The 19,260-nt window shown below is 38.7% G+C and overlaps 1 protein-coding gene across 4 annotated transcripts in view; it reads left to right on the forward strand.

The window, feature by feature from the left end:
- The window catches only part of PARD3B (par-3 family cell polarity regulator beta), a 916,117-nt gene that overhangs the window by 715,622 nt on the left and 181,235 nt on the right, over nucleotides 1-19,260 (forward strand). For all 4 annotated transcript variants that reach the window (XM_036319101.1, XM_036319103.1, XM_036319104.1 and 1 more), the window contains exon 19: nucleotides 10,620-10,730. In XM_036319101.1, coding sequence (XP_036174994.1) covers nucleotides 10,620-10,730 — 111 coding nt within the window. The remainder of the gene's footprint in view (nucleotides 1-10,619; nucleotides 10,731-19,260) is intronic.

A 19,260-nucleotide genomic window follows, 5' to 3' on the forward strand; every position in this document is an offset into this window, starting at 1 on the left:
ACAAGCCCTCCTCCTCTCTGTAACCTTCCCTGAATCCATTCTCCATCCTATCCTGAATAAAGATACATATGCCTACTCAAGTTTGTTTTGAATAGGAAAAATGTTATGCACATCAAAAAAATTAAAGACCTTTAAATGTGAGTTATAGTCGATGGGGACATCCCAGAAAATAACCTCCAACAATTCTCCCTTATTCAAAATTGCTTTTTCTTCTACAGGAAAAAGCCCAGTTAAGAGAGCTTCCATCTTTTAAGAACAATTTCAAACTTAGTATCACTTATTGAAAATCAATATAATAACTCTTTTCTATTGTTTAAGGTTCTCTTACCAGCTCTCACATGTATTAATTACTTTGCTTCTTTTGTACTTGTACAATAAATCCTGGGGGGAGGAGGGGAAGCCACCTAATTTAAGACTTTTATGGCACAATGGAAAAGTTTCCCACCCGCAGGGGGAAAGAATCTGTGATGTTCTCATTGTCTTTTAAAGGAATATTTTATATATTAAAAAGAAAAAATATTTTTTAAAGCCCAAGTTATACTTTATGTGACATGCAGAAGGTTTAGAATATATAGAACATAAAAGAACATTACATGAGCTATAGAGGGTTAATGCTGTGTTCTTAATTTTAAATTTCAGATAAATATGATTTCAGCTTTGATCCTACATGGACTAATTCTTTTGTCACTCAGCTAATTAATTCAGTATGCTAGAGAAAAGATGCTAATTTGGGCATCAAAGAAGTGATCATTTTTTTTTTGTTTAATCAGAGCTATAAAGATAAGTTTTACCCCCATTAGACTAGATTGGGAGCTCAATCATTTTATTCTTATCCAGTGCAGATGAATTCCAGAGAAAATGTGCCCTGTTATCTGAACTTCTGAAGATGGAGAGGCAACATCCAGAATTTTCTTTAAAAACAGTCCTTTGAATAGTCATTGTCCACTCCCCTCCCCCAAAATATCAGTCATTTCTGAACATTGTCCTTCTGTTCTTTACACGCAACAAGTTAAGGGCACCCTCATTTTTTTTCTGGTAATAGATTTTATACAAATTACACATATATGCATTGGTGATGTTGGAATGTAAGTTGTATTTGATGTTTTATTCAGAGACTATACATGAGGCCTCTGATTTCTACTGCACTTTTTTTTTGTGAGCTCTCCCTGGGGTTAATTTCATTGACATGAGTCAGTCAGTCTTTCCCTTCCCAGGCCCTTTGCTGAAATGGCCCCACCTGCCAGGGAATGAACCTCAGAGCTATTTCCTGCGGTGCAGGGCCCCGATTTCCTTCTGCAGGATGAGTCTGGTCAGTGTCGGGGGAGCCCAGCAGGGCGATCAGAGGAAAGCACTGCCATTGGGAGAACCTCCCATAGTTGGTAGAAAATGTTTAGACATGAGGTGTGATTTGGTCTCAGAACACTCTTTCCTTGTTTTTGGGTTTCTGGGGCATAGGAGGTAGAGAAAACGGAAGGAAAGAGGAAGCAGGAGATGCTGTGGGTGGGAGAGTGAGAAGGGCTATCTGGTTATTAGCCATGGTCGGAACTCCAGCGTGTGGTCTGTCCGACTCAGTATTGGGGTTTATGGACAGGCCTTGGGTCACGCCTGTGCACTCCAGCAGCCTTCAGAGATGCTCCAAGAACCACTTAAAAGTAATAGGAAGAAGAAGGAAGAAACCACATGTATCCTGCTTTGAAATAATTAAACATTTAATAAAAAGACAAGCCTATCTAACTAGTAAGAAAGCATAAGAATGAAAAAAAAAGATCTATTTCTTTAATGCTCCTGTTAAATATATTTCCCAGAAATCCTAAGCAGTTAGTCTGCATCACTGAGGCTCTTGCCTACGATGTCTCAGAGCCAGCGAGAGCGTATGAAAGCGATTAATCAAGTTCACGGTGCTCCTGACGAGGTTTTCTCCTTCTGGAAAGCGGAGGGTAGAATAACTTAAAACCCAGTGTGGTAGTGACAGCTAATACGCTTTTATAGTCCCCGTGTGGATCTGAAAATCATACCTTATTAGTAACTTTATCTTTCTTGCTCACTCACTCAGGTTTATTTTTATTTCTGGCCTCTTTTCATATTTTCCCGTCTTTTTCCTAACAGAGTGATGCTTTAATAATCTCAGAGCAGAGTTTTCATTTGCTACAAAAAGAAAAACTCATCAAAAGTAACTGGCCAGCATAGCCAGTGTGCTCAGTGGTTGAACATCGACCTATGAACCAGGAGGTCATGGTTTGATTCCTGGTCAGGGCACATGTCCTGGTTGCAGGGTCGATCCTTAGGATGGGGCCGTGTAGGAAGCAGCCCATTGATTGATGATTCTCTCTCATAATTGATATTTCTATTTCTCTCTCCCTCTCCCTTTCTGTCTCTCTAAAAAATCATTAAGAACATATTTTTTTTAAAAAACATATATATTTTTAAAGTAACTCTCCAGTAGCTCCCAAATTCCTTAACTGATTTTTACAAGTTGGTCTTCTAGAGGGCCTCTTCGCTTGGTTGTTATTTGTAGGAAGATGGGTTATTGGTGGTGTGCATTTTGCTTTACTGCATTTCCTGGATCCTCTAGAATTATTTTTTAAGTATATTTTATTGATTTTTTACAGAGAGGAAGGGAGAGAGATAGAGAGTTAGAAACATCAATGAGAGAGAAACATCGATCAGCCGCCTCCTGCACAGCTCCTACTGGGGATGTGCCCACAACCAAGGTACATGCCCTTGACCGGAATGGAACCTGGGACCTTTCAGTCTGCAGGCCAACGCTCTATCCACTGATCCAAACTGGTTGCGGCTAGAATTACTTTTTAATGTATTCGGTATTTCCAAATTCATGTGTTTCCTGGCTCCTTAGTCAGGGCAGGCAAATTAGCTCAAGGATTCCCAAGTCACTTGAATTGAGCCTGTGGGCTGCCTAAGACTCTACCCAGCAGGTGTTTTATCCACTTAGAGAAATCTTAGAGTGTTATAGGACCTCTCTGCTTTTTAATCCCCGAAACAAACATCAACCTATTTGAGATCTGAAGATTTCTTGCTTGAGAATGAAGAGTTGCCATGACCACCAATTTAGGAGTCACATCCTAGAATTAAGAACAGCCCAGAGGAAAGTAGTTGTTTTAGGGTAGACGGGAAGGTTGGCCTCAAAGGAAGTGGTAGATAAAGATATCAGTGGGATTAAACATGTTTGTCGTTTTCATATAGTTTGCCTTCATCTTGGAAACATATAAATGTATCCCAAATAAATGTCTAAATCATATACCAGAAATTAAAATATTAATTAGAAATATTATTTTTAGGGCTTCCACTGCTTGGCCCAATTGGAGTTAACACGACTTTTAAGATTGAGTTCTTCAGTTACTAAAAAGCATCAGCTCATGTGCTGCTTGTGAACACATCCTATGAAGCAAATCCCTGTCTCCTTTCACAGGCCATGGAGGGGACTTGGACTTTTAAAATCAATGCTTCTGTTTGGGAAAGCATAGAGAGTGATAGCATTCCACCCCCTCCTGAAAAGTCACCAGCATTAACAATGGCAATCCTACATACTGTGGGAGGCTAAAAATAAAATTGAATGGGTTTTTTTTTGTTTGTTTGTTTGTTTGTTTGTTTTTTTGCTTTATCAAGATTGATTTCCAACAAACGCAAATGTGTTCATTGTTCTATCAATAATATTAACATAAAAGTAGGCGATGCCCTTAGGTACCCACCAAAAGGAGGGAAAACTCTCTAATTGGTCAATTTTCACGGAATTTTTATCAGATGCATTAACTCTCAAATACAGTGGGAGCCATCTGAGGTAAACAAGTAAAGACCTCTGTGACATACGTTTTAGAGAGAAGCAATAGCTGAAGTGCACAAAATCGTAGGAGATTGCAATGCCTGGAAACTAATTTTGTTGGCATATGCATATGCTAATTCACAAGCCAATTTAGAATACATCCGACAACAGAACCCTTTTATGGGTGAATTTCGGAATAAACTATGGAAATAGAGTCAAAGGTCTGTGAACTTCTCTCCTCCCGTATTTTGCTTGAGCTATTTCAAACTGTATAATTTATAAAGTGCTAAGACAATATCATGTGTGGTTTGTAAGTCAGCTAGTTACAGGGAGAATGAACCATTATCCAACGCCAGCAAAACATGACCGTGAGGCTTGTGCATTTCTACATCTGACATCATTCCATAGATTTCCAAGTTCAGTATTAATGGGGACTGGATCTCGTAGCCTTTCCAAATGCATCATGGACACCTAAAGGTATTCTCCGATGGGAGGGGGCGAAATACATTCTATTTCAAACTTCCAACTATCCTTGGGTTCATAGGTCACCATTGATTTGGAATAAGATTATCTGAACTTTTTTCTTGCCCATCTTTTAATCATCTTAAGCCATTGCTCGGGATTGCTTTTAAGTGGAAGAAGAGTGGATGCTAATAGCTGCCTAAACAGCCCAATGGGATCTAGGAGGAAAGTTGTAGACAGTACTTAGCAGAACTATGAAGTGAATTACATGAGAGACCAGACATGGAAAAAGCCAGAGATGGAGCTAAACATATTGTGAATTTGGATCATTTGCCATCCTTCCTGGGAATCTGCAAAGGTTTTGAATGTCATCATTATCTAGAAAACTCGATGAAAGATACAGAAGAAAATATTTGCTGAGAAATTAGGGGATAACTACTTAGAACTGTATTTAAAATCTTTATCAAATGGAAAGTGATAGGATCCCAGGGCTTGTTTTGTTAAGTTAGATACTACCTGAGAGTTGATGCTATTAATGGTTAAATTATATGTATATAAACCATATGATGTGTAATGGCTGTTCAGTAAATGATTGAATGAATGAATAAGCCATTACTTTCCCAGATGGCTGCTCAGGGACTTCCAACCTAGGCAAAATCACAATGTAAGTAAGGTCTGTTTTTGGTATTTTTCTGTAACCCTTTCTGTTTCCACCTTGTGTATTCTACTTCCTTTGATTTCTTCATTTCTGCCAAGAAATCTCATTTTATCGATAGAAACTACTTCTCTTACACATGTTGTATCATGCTATCTGCTAAATTATTTACCTGGGAACACCTTCACTTCCCCTTTATCAACTCTCTAAACAAACTAGCTTCTTCTCCTAGCCATTTCTTTTTCCTGAATCTCCTCCTGCTTACAGCCAATCCCTTCAGAAGTTCTGTATATCTCTGACCTCTTCCCTTATCAAGAACGTTTTTCTCCTATACCAGTGTTCATGATAGCATTATTCACAATAGCCAAAAGGTGGACCTACCCAAATGTCCATCCACAGATGAATGATAAGCAAATATAGTAAGTACATGCAATGGAATGTCATTCGGCCTCTAAAAAGAAGGAAATGCTGATACATGCTATAACATAGATGAACCTTGAGGAAATTAGGCTAAGTTAAATAAGTCAGACACCAAAGGATGAATATTGTATGATTTCACTTACATGAAGTACCTAGAATTGGCAAATTCAGGCAGAAAGTAGAATAGTGGTTACCAGGGGCTGGGGAAGGGGAAATGGGGAGTTACTGAGTGGATACAGAATTTCGGTCAGGGGGTGATCAAAGTATTCTGGCAAAGGATGGTGGTTCAAGGTTGCACAACAATGTGAATGTACTTAATGCCACTAAAATATTCACTTAACATTTATTAAAATGGTATATTTTGTTATGTGTATTTTACCAAGGTGAAAAAATAACTTTATTCTCTTCTCTGTTCCATCTCTAACCTTTCACACTCTGTGGCATTTTTTTTTCTCTCAGCAAACAAAAGTCTTTCAATATCAGCCAAATTCAAAATATCCTTCTTGAACTTTCCACCCTGCCTCTAGCTCCCATCCTACCAGCAATGGTTATATACACACAGACACACAAAATTTTAGACTTATCTGCCATTCATTGTTAAGATCACTTGGCCTCTGCTTACACCTCTCCACTGAACTTTGCCAAGATGATGAATGGCTACCAATTTCCAAATCTCCAAATCTAGTGGACACTATTCAGTCCTCACTTCTCTGGACTTCTCAGCAGTATTCCAGGCCAACCAATCAATATTTCTCTCTCACATCAATGTTTCTCTCTCTCTCTCTCTCTCTCTCTCTCTCTCTCTCTCTCTCTCTCTCTCTTTCTCTCAACATATCTCGGGTGAAGATTACAATAAAATGTATGTTACATTGTGTCATTTCCACTTAAAATGACTTAGTTTCTCCTCTAACACTCTTTAAATCTCCCAATTTCCCTGACCAGCTTCTCTGTTCCTTGAATTACTAAGGAATGGCCTACTGTCACTCTTAGACTAAACTCCGAGCTTCTCTCAGACCTGCACTCTGTGGTCCTTGCCGTTCTTGCCCTCAGGATCCTGTGCGAGTACCTGCTCTGCTCTCGTTCCTTCAGCTACTCTGACCTTCTGTTGCTGCCTGGGATGCACCAGGCCTTTCCCACCTCTTGTCCTCTGTGTGTGCCGATTCATCCACCCACAAGGCTTACCTCCTTTCTTTGCTTGTCTGGACCTCTCGCCCTTGTAGTCTCAGTTTAAATGTTATTTCCTCACTGAGTACTTCCCCAATAATATCCTAGTATTGTCCCTCTTAATACCCTTCATAGCACTTTTCACAACTTACAACTATACACACACACACACTTGTTTGGTAACAGTCTCCTCTATTAGAATGTCAATTCCATGAGGTAGTGCCCAATACAGTACCACACCTAAGTACTATGTAACGGAAGAGATGCCTAGTAAATATTTTTAAAACAAATTCATAAAGGAGCGAAGAAGAAAGCTAGCAAGCTAGTTTTCCATAAAGCTGTTTCATATAACCTCTCCATAGAAATGAACAGGGACAGGTGTTTTAAGCAAACTTATAATTCATGAAAATCTAAATTTACATAAAGGGCATGTTGAAAGGTGATTTTTCCACTTTACAAAAAGATCCATCATAAAATTCTTTAAACAGGCTTCCCAGGTACATGGAACATAAGATTTTATTGATTGAAAGCATATGTTCGCACAGAATTCTTCAGGAAAATATCTTTTATATAAAGCAAGGTTGACCTGTAAGCAATTTCCTTAAGGCACCTAGCCCAGAATGGCCAATCTCAAATTTCCGAGGTAATAGATAATGGGAGGCCTGGAATGCAGTGGATATTTGAAACCCTAGAATGCAAAGCAGTCATTTCAGCCGTTTAGGGTCCTCATGAATTTTCTTACAAAAATAGCTAATGGGGAAGTGAATCAAGGTATCCGAATCTCCCCAGCTCCTCTTCCTGTGTGTCAGAGAAAGTAAGAATGGCTGTGAAATGACCCCCAAAGAGGCTGCTTTGGAAAGCAGAACAAAGGCTTATAAAATTCATCCAATTGATGCTTTTCTCCCAACTCCCTACCACCACCACCACCACCACCACCACCACTGATAATTAAGTTGTCTGATTGCAAAACTGGAATAAAGAATTATGTGTGTTAATATATAAAATGCAGTTAACTTCTCTGGCTCTTAATTTCCTCCTCTGAACAATATGAGAGTCCTTTTAAAGATTATTGTTTTATAATTCTGTTCTTGAACCTACCCAAACTTTATAAAATAATGTGTGACTGTTCTTTATGGTTAATGAAATAAATTTCTCAGCTATTTCCACCCTTCTTATTGGAAACTTTAGTAAATGATCATGAACTGTGATTCAAAACATGTATAATACTTGTGGAATTGGTTGATTTGTTTATGACTAATGATTCTTGCTAAGAAGAACATGCTTTGCAGAATTTACTTACAACCAACCTTTTTCTGACCAAACATGTTCCACTAGGGCAGGAGTATAGTAAGCTATTCTCAAGCTGCAGTAAAATTGAAATACTTTAGCTGCAGGAAGAAAAAACACTTAACTGGTTGTGGTAATAAAGATCAAGGTATACTAGGACATAGGTTAGTTTTACCCTTAAAAAACAAAACTACTTTTGTCTCAAACAATTCAAAACCTTCAAATTTAGAAGAAGATATTTAGGACACAGAGAAAATATCTATAGAGTTTTGGGCAACATTTTTTCCCTTATCAACTTCCTGAAGCATTATTCTATCCTCACTCCCCACAATTTCTATTTTTTGCCCAAATATTACTATATCTGATGACATTTTGAGGGAAAATTGTTTCTCTATGTGATGTACTAAGGTATTCTTTCATAAAGAATTTTAGAGTAATAATATTGACTTCTAAGACTTTTCTGCATGAGTCTGAAAAACTAAAGAATATATTAATGGAAACACACATTATTGAGATATCTCCTGCTTTTTAGGTTTAAGAGAGACCTTGAATATATCAGCAAATCTCAATTATATTTGAAAGTTAATGTTCTTAAATTTTGTATTTTTCTTTCTTCCTTATTTACGTCTATAAATGACATCAGGTCATTTCTTCATTGAGGGAAAAAAATTAGATGCAGAAAGGAAGGCAGGAAAGAGAGAGATAGGAAAAAGGCTGGGGATGATGGAGTTAAAGCTGATACTTGATCAACCAACATCCCCAAACTAGGCTGAATACAGAGGGGGAAATGCAGTAGGAGCAGAGGCCGATAGAGAGAGCAATGGGAAGAGAGAAAGTTCATGAAAGAGGATTTATTAATTGGAATTAGAAATTGCACAATATGCAGAAAAGTCCAAATTGGGAGAGACTCTGAGGAAAGTAGGATGCATCTGTATTCTGATAACAACAAGAAAGTAGATATTAGTGGTGATGTCTTCCATGTGCGATACTAGGAGCTGCCCCTTGACTGACAACCTCTGCTTTGTTTTTGTTTTTGTTTTGTTTGTTTCTTAATCCTCACCTGAGGATGATGTTTTTTCCATTGATTTTTAGAGAGAGGGAAAGACAGAGAGAAATATCGATATGAGAGAAACACATTGATTGGTTGCCTCCTGTACACCCCCAACCAGGGCCCGAGCCAGGGAGGAGCCAGCAACCGAGGTATATGCCCTTGACCAGAATCAAACCTGGGACCCTTTGGTCTGCAGGCCAGTGCTGTATCCACTGAGCCAAACAGGCTAGGGCACAACCTCTGCTTTAGCTTGAAACACAATCTAGAAAAAAACAAATATAACCCATTTGCATGAAAGTCAGAGTTCCTTACAAGTTTATAAGCCAGGTCCTCATGTGAGGAGATTCTGACTCACTGTGCATTTGTCAGGAGGTTGGGGGACAGAGAGCGGGATTGGTGGGGGTGAGGCAGTCAGCCCAAGAATGTGTAATTTGAAAAATGTCCTTAGTCAGAGTGACTTTTTTTTCTGTTTATCAGCAGAACATCAAGTCTTTTTATTTTTTATGTGTGTTGATCCCAAGACCATGGGAGACTGCTTCTAAAGAAAATATTTGTTGGGAAAAATGTCTGTCATTTAAGAATGTGTCCTGCTAATAATTTAATAGCTTTTTTATTTCAAATGTGCAATTTTATTTTCCTCAAAATGCTGAGGAAACACACTGTTCTTTTAAATGGAACTCTAGCTCACTGTTGGCAGGGAATGTAAATTGGTACAGTCACTATTGAAAACAGTATGGAAGTTCCTCAAAAAATTAAAACTGGAACTAACGTATGACCAAGCAATCCAGAATCCATTATATTCTGGATATATATCCAAAGGAATTGAAAGCAGGATCTTGCAGAGATATCTGCATTTTCATGTTCATTGCAGCATTAGTCACAATAGCCAGGATATAGAAACATCCTAAGTGTATTATCAACAGACAAATGGATAAAGAAGATGTGGTATATATAAGGTGGGCCAAAAGTAGGTTTATAGTTGTGAGTATGCAAAACATAGTTTATTCTTGTATTATTATATATTAATTATTGTACACCTTAAATTTACACAATGTTATATGTCAATTGTATCTCAATAAAGGTAGAGAAAAAACATAAGGTATCGTAAGTGCCATTGTGTCCAGTTAACGACAAATGTGCCTGACACCAAGGAGTGCTCAGAGCACACTCACCCTGGGCTGACTTAGGAAGCCTGTGGCTCTGTAGGGGACTAAATGTGCTGAGAAGGAAAGAGGGCTGTGGAGGAGGCAACCCAAGTTCTAACCCCAGCCCTGTATGGAACCTGTTAGGTGGTCTTGGTCAAGGCCTAAGGCCTCTCAGAGCTTTCAGTTCTCCATCTGTAAAATGACAGTATTAAAGTAGGTGTTCAGTAAGGTACCTTGCAACACCATCATTATATTATCCCATGAGTTTTACCTTAAATGTGCATGTCACTTGGAGCTTTGGAGTCCTGTTTCAGAGGTTGGTCAGGTTTTACTTATTTTTAATGATAACCTTTCAGTTCTTTAATCTCTACTGAATTAATGGTTTGACATTTTTTAGTCTTTAACCATATGATTTTATGCATGCTGCATAATCAATATATGAGTGGAAAGAGGGAGAGTAGAAAGAAGAGAATTCAATAACTATGTTATTTTTCTGCTTTCAATACCTTACTTTATTTCCATTTTATGCAAAATGATTTTGTATTACTTAGTATAAGAAATTATGGTTTAATGGACTCATCTCATAAATATCTTAAATTCACCATAACAAGAACACGGTTATTGTTAACAGCCATCTTCCCCTTCATGTTTTACTAGATTTGGAAAGAAGAAAGACGAGAAGGGTGGGAAGGCTGAGCAGAAAGGTCCTGTGAAGCATGGGGGCCTGCGAGAAGAAGAGCTGGAGAAGATGAAAGAGGAACGGGAAAGGTGAGCAGAAAGGCTGGCCCTGTTGCATGTGAGCCATAGTCTGGGTTTCATTTGGTTATTGCTTCCATCAGCTGGAGAAATTTTACTTTAAGAAGCACAAGAGGTTGACTGATACAAATGGAAAAGTACTTGATAGAAAAGGGGACTGCCTGTCTTGGGGGATTTTTATTATATTTTGAGAAGAAATTAACTTCATGTTTTTGTTATGTCAATATTTATAATTTCATAATATGCTACCCCTGGTTTTGACTTTATCAGTGTATATTTTCTGTATGGTTTAAACAACCAGGTTTTTTTTAAGTAAAAAAATATCATTTTGATGTTGATGTTTAGAATGATCATATTTCCGTAGTCTGTTCCCAATTTTTGTCAAACTGTTGTATGCCTTCTTAATTTTATTCTGCTAAATCCATTTGCGTACTGTAACTTGAGAAGAACATGTCCTTCATTTTTTTAAAAGCCAGTGTCTTTTATTAGCCTATCAGCAAGTTGCAAAGTATGTCGCCCATCTGTTAAAGGACCGGTTCCATTTACTGAAATAATGACAGTTTGCAAGGACTGCATTCTCCGGTTTGAGGAGCTTAATGTTCCCATTTGGACAAGAGGTCCTTTACATATCTGTGATGTTAACTCTGGCATTTATCCCAAGTAGATGCGTAGATATTTGGTTTTGAAACATGTAGTAGAATATTCATATTTCTCCATACTTAGTTGCGCCTTTACAACTAAATGAAACTTGGAGAAAGTCTGAGATTTGACAAAACTAGCATATAACTTTAAATATTCAATTCTGACGTCATTCTGTATCAGGTCAGATTTGTCCAACTTTCCACTTGCTTTTTAGTAACTACAGCCCCCCCCCCTTTTCTTTAGAGTTGCTCATACTTATTTTAATACTCTATCATGTATACTAAGAAAATCATACTTACTGTTTTCTAGCACAGAGCAGACTACGAGTATCTACAGTTAACCTTTGACCCCTATCTTATAGTCTATTCCCATTGGGAAGGCTGACTTTATCAATAGGGAAAAAAAAAAGAAGAAACTATTTAGTCCTTTCTCAATTTTGAGGAGTTGATAGGCTCCAACCCAGGGTCAGTGGAGCAGTTAGAAGGAAATCGAGTGCATTGCATTGTTGTGGACAATTCGCCTGGCAGAGCTGCCCCAAAGACAAGGAAGATGAATTCTCCAGCATCGCCCAAGCGGCAGTAACCCCGTATATAGAATGTGCTTCGGGCTAAGGTTTTAACGCATGTATTGGCAAAGACATCAGTGTGGCGAGGCCGCATCACCGCGTGCTGCTCCCTTGGCTTTACTTACCGAGGCACCACATCCTATACCTCATCCTCTGGAAACTGAGCTGTTTGCTAGAATGCAGACTTCATATATTTTGTGGCTCAATATTTGCTTGGGGTTGGGGCAGGAGGTGGGGGGAAAGGGAGAGAGAGTCATAGTAGCTAGGGAACTGTGTGCCAGCTAGAAAATTGATAACCCATAAAATAAGGTGGGTTGTCTTTAAGCAAGAGTTCATTTCCTTTCTGGTTTTGCTTTTAGGAAGCCGGTGCCTGAGGGAGTTTTGTTCTTAAAGCAAGGCTGTAAATTTGCCTCAGCTGGCTGTATAGGCTTCAGGTCCAATTTTTAAAAAAATATGTCTGGTCAAAATATTGAAAGAACTATGCTATTAGCCTTCACTTAGGCCACGTCCCACACATGAACACATAAAACGCATCTGATATGGGTTTCCCAGAGACAACATTGTCTCAATCATGTGTGAGGGGAAGAAGTTGGAGGAGTTGATTTTATGGTTGGGTGCTATAGAATGAATGACCAAGGGCATTTCAACAGCTCAGGGGCCCAGGGCCACGGAGGGTAGAGGTGGGGGCTGAACACTTGGCATTACTCCCAACCCTGGAGTCCCATTTCTTGGCTCTCCATCATCCATAGGAAACCAATTCACAACTCTTAAAGAACTCAGTGAGCCTATCACTCTTCATGGCATGGCCATGGAAAACATAAAGCAAAATAAGAAATAGTGTATACAAGTTCATAAAGTTGTCCTTTTCCCTAATACATTTAGAATTTATTACCTTATGATGTTTCAAGCCATCCTATTGCTTACTGCTTTGTCCTAGATATCGAGTTCGTAGTTTTTCATTAACATATCCCTTTTACAAAGGATTTAAAGCATTTACATAAAATATATACCATACAGTGTTGAAGCCAGCTTGTACCAGCGTGTGAGAGACAATTATTAAGCTTTCAAGAATTCTGTGATAAATCCATTCTAGTTGATAAATCCTTGGTAGCTGGAAATTGGTTATGGTGAGAATGTTTACTACTCCACAGAAATTGGCAAATGCAAAAAGTTTTTCAAAGAGGCAGCTTACCAACACACCGCTGAGGGGCTATACCAACTCTATTTAGTGAGTACCCAGGAAGAAATTATCAAAAATAGAGGCAAAAGAACACAATACTCATCCAAATCAAAGCACATGACTTCCTATAGAAGCTGAGTTTCTCAAAGTGTGGTTCATGGGCCACCTACATCAAAATGAATCACTGGAGATGCTTATGAAAAATGACTATTCCCGAGTCCCACACCAGCCGTGCAGGATGAGACCCTTGGGAGGTAAGCCCAGGAGACTGTGTTTAATAGGTGAGCCCAGGTGATTCTTTAGCATTCTCATGTCAGAGGACCACTGACTTGGAGGTGCGGGGTTTGGCTCGAACATTAAACTGTTCTTATTCTATAAAAAAACGGATACACAGATTTTTTTCCCCAAGAGGATTGAATAACCCAGTCTAAAATATAGTCATCTTTCTCATACATCCTCTCTGTAACAGCCTCCCTCCCTGCACACTGTTTTGCACACACAGGGAAACCCTTGCCAGAGCTCATGCCTAAGAGAAGACGGATCACTTTCCCCAGAACCTCCCAGGCATGAAAAAACATGGAAAAACTATAAGTTCATTAAGAAAATTTTGGGAAAAAAAAGTGTAAAGAAGACTATTAAAATCATGCGTAATTCCATCATAATTTCATTACTTCTATAAATATTTGTGGAATCTTTTTACTATGTGTATTATTTCTTTGAAAACTTGGTATTCATACAGAATATACAAGGTGTCTCAAAAGATGTACATGCATTTTGAATGATTATAAAGTCAGCGTTCATTAACATACGTTCATTTTCAAAATTTAAAAGTATCTACAAAAGTGAATAATGTTTTTGTCAACACCTGTTTTCAAGCTGATGACCGTTCTGGTCCAGGCACTGCTGATGACAGGAAGCAGTAGAATCATAAGCAGCAATAATCATTTTGTTGGGCATTTGCATACCCTCAGTTCGTTGACTGTTGTGGGTTTTGTACTGTAAACTTTATCTTTTATGTATCCCCATAAAAAAAGTCTAGTGGCACTTTAGGATAAATTTTCTTTGTTCACCCATTATTTCAAATCAGTTAAACCTGAAAAGGAGTAAAATTTAAGTGAGTTATCGGCTGTTAAAGTATGTACACATTTTTGCAGATGCCCTATATATAGTATCTTACCTTTTTTCATAGCATTATATTATGAGCATTTTCACTGATGTTTTGAAAAATTTACTTATTTATTTAAGGGAGGGAGAGAAACATCGCTGTGAGAGAGACACATTGATTGTTTGCCTCCTGCATGCACCCCACCAAGGTATGGGCCCTTGACTGGGATCAAACCCGGGATGCTCTATCCACTTAGCAAAACCAACTAGGGCAAAAATATGTAATTTTGATGACTATCCAATATTCTGTGAGATCAATATACCATAATTTATCTTCTGTTGTCAAACATGTAGAGTTTCCAGTTTTCACTGTCCCAAATAGTAATTTCTTGATGAGCACCGGGTACAAAAATTTTTATAGATTTCCTTTTCAAATCATAGAATTGCTGTTTGGAGGCTCAATTTCCCTGTAACTGTTTAGTTTAAGGGTTAATCTAAATTTAATTCTAAATTTTAGGATTATATCACACCTCTCCATTTCTCCCATTATTTTATTATGATTTCCATATCTCACTATTATCTACATATCTAAATTTTGATATGAAACTATTTGGTACTATATTACTATATATGAAGAGTTTACTCATAACTAGAGCTATGAAACGGTCAAAAAAAAACCATAACAGGTGGATTGAGTTACTATATTAGATTGGAAGAATGCAGAGTCCAGAATAGTGTTTCTCAGTGGGGGGTGGAGGGACAGGGAAAGTAATTTTGCTCCCCAAGGAACATTTGGCTGTATCTAGAGACATTTAATTGTCACAGTTTTGAGGGGATAGGAGGCAAGGAAGGAGTTGCTACTTCCATGTCCTGGGTAGGGGTCAGGGATGGGCCTAAGCATCCTACAATGTACAAGACAAGTGACTTGTCCTACACAAACTGTCAGTGTGGAGGTTGAAAACCCCTGTTCTAATCTCTGGACTTCACAAAGAGAAGGTACCTTCCTGGACATTAGCATTGATTGTCTCATGATGTCCTGTGGATAACACAGAGAAATATACACCAGATGACATAACCCTAGAGGGATTATGAGCTATTTGAGAAGCTGTACCCAAGACTGCTAGTGATCCCATCCATATAAGCTTGCAAGAAAAAAAGTTTGTCTCAAATTTTATTTTTAACGCTGGCCTGCTGAGGATTGGCATCAAACGATGGTGCCTGTGGGTCATATTTGAATGCCAAGAAGCTGCAGGGTTTGATAATGTGTCAGATGACAGAATCATCTGGAACAATGGATTGAATCAAACACAAAGAAACTTAATAGGAATAAATATAAAGTCTAGCTTTTAGGTCCAAAACTGAACGGTACAAACACAAGATGTGGAAGGTTTGACTTAATACCAAATATATGAAAAATATGCCTGATGGTTTTCTTTGAGGGAAAGTTTAGCATGAGTCAATATGAGGATGTGCCTGCCAAAAAAGTTCATCTAGTCCTAGGTTACATGACTGCAAGCCCGTAAACAAAACGAAGAAAGAAGCAATAATTCCAGTTTTACGCAGCTGAGATAATACCTGGAGCCTCCTGTGCTCTCTCACACACGAAGAATGGCAGCGCCAAGTCCAAGTTGTTTGAAAACGTTGAAGGACCGGTGAGTCATAGTCTGCAGAGTTAGGAGGGAGCTGATTTCACATGATTGAAGGACTTGCCTGTGGAAAAGGAATTAGGCATATTTCATTCCATCCATTCTATTCTCTGTCTCTCTGTCTCTGTTTTTATTCATCCACTCATTTGTTTTCTTGAAGATACTAGTGAGGAATTATTTTAAGAGAGATGGGCTTCCGCCTTCCACTTAATAGAAGGGAAAACATTCTGACAATCACAGTCCTCATGACGCAGTAGTTTATCGACACTGGAAATGTCTAATAAGGAACCAATTGAGAAACAATTAGTGTGTTAGGAAAGTATTGGACTAGGTCAGAGTTTCATAAGCTTCAGTCATTGATATATTGCCTTCATTGTCTTATTTATATTTATACACATGCAAATCAATAAAATATATAAGTGCAAAATCACATAAGTTACTGTAATTACATACATTAAGCCACATAACATCAAAAATCTTTTTGTGTATCATTGATGCTGCATTTGTTCTTAGATTATCTCAATGGTCTTCTCCAGATCTCAGGGTCTTAGAAATCCTATATAATAAAAGCCTAATATGCTAAGTGTCTGGTTGTCTGGTTGGCCATTCAACCAATCAAAGTGTAATATGCTAATGATATACTAAGGCCGCTTGACATGCACTAACCACCAAGGGAGCAGAGAGTCGACCACTTGACCAGTCACTATGATATGCACTGACGACTAGGGGGCAGATGCTCCCATCGGTAGGTTAGCTTGCTGCTGGGGTCCGGCTGATCGGGACTGAGTGAGATGGGCCGGACACACCCTGGAGCCCTCCCATGGTCCCTCCTTGGCTGGTCAACCTCCTGTGTCCCTACTGGGCCCCAATCGTGCACTGGTGGGGTCCCTTGGCTTGGCCTACACCCTCTCACAATCCAGGACCCCTCGGGGGATGTCTGAGAGCCAGTTTCGGCCCGACAGTGGAACGACCGGTTGCATGACATGCACTGACCACCAGGGGGCAGATGTTCAATGCAGGAGCTGTTCCCTGGTGGTCAGTGTGCTCCCACAGGGGGAGCGCCGCTCAGCCAGAAGCCAGGCTCACCCAAGGGCTCCCATACTGTGAGAGGGTGCAGGCCGGGCTGAGGGACCCCCTGAGTGCATGAATTTCATGCACTGGGCCTCTAGTATGTACATATCTAAGTATAGAAGCATTTACCCTGAACTTTCTAGAGTGGCCTCTCTTGAAATTGCCATGGCATTGGTTCATTGTAGTATGTGCACTATTCTTTTTATTATTTTTTATCACCTTTTGTCCCCTCTTTTACCTCCCACTCATTCCTCTCCACTCTCGCAATCACCATACTGTTGTCCATGTCCATGAGTTCTCTCTCTTTTTTTCCTTCTTTGCTCAGTCTCCTCTCTAAATTCTCCCCCAAGCTGTCTACCTGCTCTCTATCTATGACTCTGTCTCTATTTTATTTGATAGTTCAGTTTGTTCATTAAATTCCACATGTGAGTAAAATCATATGGTACTTGTCTTTCTCTGACTGGCTTATTATAGCATAATACCCTCCAGGTCCATCCATGCTGTCCCAAAGGGTAAAGTTTTCTTCCTTTTTACAGCAGAGTAGTATTTCATTGTGTAAATGTACCACGGCTTTTTTTTAAAAAAAAAATTCTTTATTGATTAGATATTACATATGTGTCCTTATTCCCACTCATGCCTTCACACCCACCCACCCCCCACTCCACCCCCACCCCCACCCCCCACTGTCTGTGTCCATTGGTTAGGCTTATATGCATGCATACAAGTCCTTTGGTTGATCTTTCCCCCTTACCCCCACCCTCCCCTACCTTCCCTCTGAGGTTTGACGGTCTAATCAATGCTGTCCTGTCTCTGGATCTGTTTTGTTCATCAGTTTATGTTGCTCATTATATTCCACAAATGAGTGAGATCATGTGATCTTTATCTTGTACCACAACTTTTTTATCCAGTTGTATATGCACTATTCTTATCTGAGTGTATAAGCTCAAATTTCCTGCTCAACATTGTGCACTAGGATTTTCTTTGTCTCCTATTTGATTTGTTGAGCTGGTCATGTGTCCCCTCCTGAAACACGTCAAACAGCCCGCTGCTGTGAAGCCCTGTTTTAAACAAACTCATATTTTTTCTAGTAAGATTGGAAATATTAAAACATCAGTTCTAAATTTCTACGTGCATTGCTAGGAGAATGAATTCAATATTATATTCAAAGATTATTTCTTATAGAAATTTTTATCAGGCTAAATTAAATTAGCATTTTTCAAACATTCAGATTATGTAAATTCGTACAGTGAACAGAAAGCAAGAGATTGTCTTAGCCAGTCAGTGAACATATCTTTTTGTTTTATTCCATGACTTGAACTTAAATTGATAACCTTTTACAAAGTGTGAAATTAACCAAAGTCTTAAACCTATAAAACACCTAACTCCATGCATGTTGTATTTGTATTGTTAATGCCTTGTCAGAAGTCAGGTGGAGATTAGGTAAAAAATATATATATATATATGCTTCCTCATTTATCTAGGATTATGGTACTGAGGGAGGAAAAAAATCTCCATTGACATCAAAGGCTGTCTTCCATTAAAGCCCCATATCACTGAAATAACATTTCATTAAATGAAACGTCTTACTAATATGGAGTGGGAGAAGGAGTTTAATAACAGGAGTTTGCAGTTCAAGATTTTCTATTATTCTTATGTACCATTATCAGAGTTTATTTTGCAAGGGAGCTTATTCAGTGTGTTAATGAGACGTTTTTGTAGATCTTATTAGACTCTTAGAAGGATAAATGAGGAGGTGAAAGAGGTGACTTGTCCCGTCCAGGATTGAGAAGCATGAAAACATACGGCTCTTGTTTTCAACCAGTGGCCTGAACGGAATGCCTAAGTGAGAGTGAAGCTAAGATTAGGGAAGTTCGTCTGTTTCAGTGTCTGCATTCAAGGTTCTAAGTTTTCTTTCCTGGTAGGAAGCCTTCCAAGAACGCACAGTCCTCTCCCTTGCCTTATCAGCCAGGCTGCTTGTGGCCTGTTCCCTTCGTTTAAATCAATACATGTGTTTTTGATATTTGGCAAACCGAAATTTAATTATGCAGCTGCAAGTTCCCCCCATAAACGAAATGCATCTTAGAGAAATAAAAACATTCAGAAACCATTTATAGTTTGAGAATACAAGTGAGTGAAAATCTATTCCCAGCCTCTCAGCGTTTTATTTAATTTTGGGAGATTTTTATGTTACTGGAAATTGAAATGAGAACCAGAATAAGGCTAGAGTTTATCCAACATTTGTTCATGCTGCAAAATGAAGATGCTTAGAAAGGAAATGAAAGTATTATATTTGAAATTAACATTTTACTTGTAACCTCCATAAGTATTACCCTC

The sequence above is a fragment of the Myotis myotis genome, unplaced genomic scaffold, assembly GCF_014108235.1.
Source record: "Myotis myotis isolate mMyoMyo1 unplaced genomic scaffold, mMyoMyo1.p scaffold_m19_p_8, whole genome shotgun sequence".
In the NCBI taxonomy this organism is placed as follows: Eukaryota; Metazoa; Chordata; class Mammalia; order Chiroptera; family Vespertilionidae; genus Myotis; species Myotis myotis.